The sequence below is a fragment of the Plasmodium gallinaceum genome, assembly GCF_900005855.1.
Source record: "Plasmodium gallinaceum strain 8A genome assembly, contig: PGAL8A_v1_130, whole genome shotgun sequence".
In the NCBI taxonomy this organism is placed as follows: Eukaryota; Apicomplexa; class Aconoidasida; order Haemosporida; family Plasmodiidae; genus Plasmodium; species Plasmodium gallinaceum.
In genome coordinates this window covers 164,691-167,779 of record NW_021628289.1, presented here as the reverse complement: position 1 = coordinate 167,779, position 3,089 = coordinate 164,691, and the positions used below count along the sequence as shown (strand labels likewise).

General features: G+C 15.4%; 1 protein-coding gene across 1 annotated transcript in view; it reads left to right on the top strand.

Moving 5' to 3' along the window:
• Window positions 1-2,360: 2,360 nt before the first annotated feature.
• PGAL8A_00454900 (conserved Plasmodium protein, unknown function) overlaps window positions 2,361-3,089 on the top strand; it is a gene marked incomplete at both ends in the record, with an annotated part of 8,101 nt that continues 7,372 nt past the window's right edge. The window contains 1 exon segment of the mRNA XM_028673305.1: window positions 2,361-3,087. Within this exon segment, the coding sequence (XP_028529772.1) occupies window positions 2,361-3,087 (727 nt within the window).

Genomic DNA, 3,089 nt, shown 5'->3' with positions numbered 1-3,089 from the left:
AAAAAAAAAAAAAAAAAAAAAAAATTAATTAATTAGATTTTTAAAATAAGAAATAAACCTACATAAAATTCTTTTTTATCTTTTTTTTTTTTTTTTTTTTTTTTTTATATTATCATAAAATTTTTTTTAAATTCCATATTTTCTAGTATATGTAGAAATTTTAATTAATGTCTAAGATAAAAAAGAAGAAAAAAAAAATTTATAAAACTAAATAAAATCAATAAAAAAATATTATAATTTTACCTTATTTTTAATATAGTTTCATTTTTATGTAATATTCATCTTCATGAAATATATTTCTATAAAATAAAAATGTATCAATTAAAGCATACGATTTTTATTCTATGGATTTTTAAGTATTTTTGCATGCAATTTTGCATAATTACATTATTTTTATACCAGTATATATTTTTGTTATAATAAAAATCTAGATTAAAAAAATAAAAAAGTAGGTTTATAATTAGATGAATGTTTTAAAAAATATAATACAGTTTTAATATTAATAAATATTTAAATATATATATTATATGTTTTATGAAACAGCTTTTTTTTTCTTATAATACAATTAAGCTGTTCTGTAGAAAATCTAAATAACTTACATTAACTTCTTTTTATTAGTAATTTTATATATAGCTATTTAATTTAAGGAAGATTTATTTTTATATAAATCTAAATAATTACATTATTCTAAATATAATATATATTTGAGGAAATTTTATTTACTATATTTTTTTTTTAAACGTAACAAGAATATAACAAGAAGTTTAAGAGAATACATTCTCGTATTCTGAACTATTTTAAATTTTTTCTACAGTGTGTTGATTTGTTAATAAAAAATAGTGCACAAACTTAAATAGACTGTAATTTTTTTTTTTATATTTTTACTTCCATTTTTATTTTAAATTTACAAAAAAAAAAATAATGCAAAAATATATATGTATGTAAATATATGCCACCTTATAAGTGCATATTTTTTTTTTCTAATGAATATATTTATAAAAGTATATTCTGTCATATATGAATAAAATCTTTAAAATTTTTTTAATTCCATTTTTTTTTTTTTTTTTTTGATTTTTCATTTTTTAATTAGTTTATAATATAAAACTAAAGAAAATCATTTCAGATTATAAAATTTATGGCTAAATGCTACACATAGCTATTTAACTTTTTTTTTAAATATTATTTTTAGAAAATTTTTATTTTATTATGTATTATTCTTTATTTTAATTGAAAAATACTTATATGCAATAAATGGCTATAAATAGGGTCGTTTATTTATATAAATATATATATATATATTTACAAGTTATGCATTAGTGTAAATATAGGTAAATTGTTTCAAAAAAAAATATATGGGAAAATAATAAATACATTTTTATATGAAACAATATATATTGAATAAAATAGTTAAGAATTTCAAACAGTAAAATAATTGTTTGTTATATAAATTTAATTAAATTTATAGCATACAAAATAGGAAGTTTTTATATAAACTTTTTTTTTTTTTTTTTTAACATTATATATGTATCAATTTTATACATAAAATTTTTCTAATATACATTTTATTTTTATATATTAGATAAATTTTTAATTTGTTTTTAAAAAAAAATTTACATTTCATTTTTTATACATTATTTTAATATATTGTTTTTTTATATTTTTTAACTTTTATTAGATGTTGAAATTTGTATATATAAATTAGTAAAATTATCACATTCATATTTATTTATTTATTTTTTTTTTTTTTTTATCTGTCTTTATAAAAAAAGAATAAATACATATTAGTCATTAGGAATATTATTTATGAATTCTAAAGATGTAAATATAGTAATTTAATAATTTAATTCATTTCTATTTTTTGCTGTATTATTTTCTATTTATTATTTTTTTAAATTAAAATTTCTTATTAGCAATTCAGAAAAGAAAAATATATATATATATATAGAGAAAATAATAAAAAATTTATATATATTAATATATTTTTAATTTTTAAAATATGATTATAATGTTACAACATATTATGTCTAAATATTCCTTTAAATTTGTTGTCTTATTTCAGTACTTACAGATTTCATTTTTATTATATCTTTTTTTTTTTTTTTTTTTTTTTTTTTTTTTTTTTTTTTTTTTTTTTTTTTTAATGTAATTTTTGAATAGTGTATAAATTTATAAATAAATCTTATATAAAAATTAAATTGAAATTTTAATTAAAAAAAAATAATTGTTATTTACATTTTTTTTTTTTTTAGTTTAAAACCTTTTCATTCACTTTTAATCTAAAATTTTATTTTTATTTTTTATTCATTCTTCCTATTTTTTTTTTTTTTTTTTTTTTTTTGTTCCTCGTATAATTTTTAAATATGGACAACATAAGCAACAAGGGAATCAATTCTAATAAACTATTTTTTGATAAAAAAATTACTAAAAACAAAAATGATTTTAATTTAAATAGTATATTAGATGAAAATATTTCAAGTGATGAAAATTTAAGGAATAGATTCTCAAGTACAGGAGTTTCTAATGATAAAATGAGAAATAATTCAATTTTGAGAGAACCAATTTCAAAAAATTTAATTTCAAATAGTGAAATTCTACAGAAAAGGAATTCTAATGAAAATACTGTAAACAAAAAATCTTCAAAAAAGGTTCTTAAAAAAGGGGATTCAAACGAAATTTACTCTAACAATGGAACATTGATAAATGAAACTGCAAATAAAAAGTACTTATGTAAAGGATATTCTAATGTAGAAGATGTAATTGATAATTCATGTGATGATAATTCAAACGGTGATAATTCAAATGATGATACTTCAAATGAAGTTGATTCAAATGAAGAAAACTTAAATGATGAAGATTCGAATGAAGATGATTCAAATGAGGATTGTTCTAATGAAGAAAATTTAAATGCAGAAGTTGAACACACAAAGCATTTAAATAGAAAGGTTTTTAATAAACCAACTTTAAGCGATAAAATTGAAAATAGAGAAGTTTCTTCTGAGGATTTTTTTAATAGAGAAGTTTTAAATAATGATGTTTTAAATGAAGAAGTTTTAAATAATGATGTTTTAAATGAAGAAGTTTTAAATAAT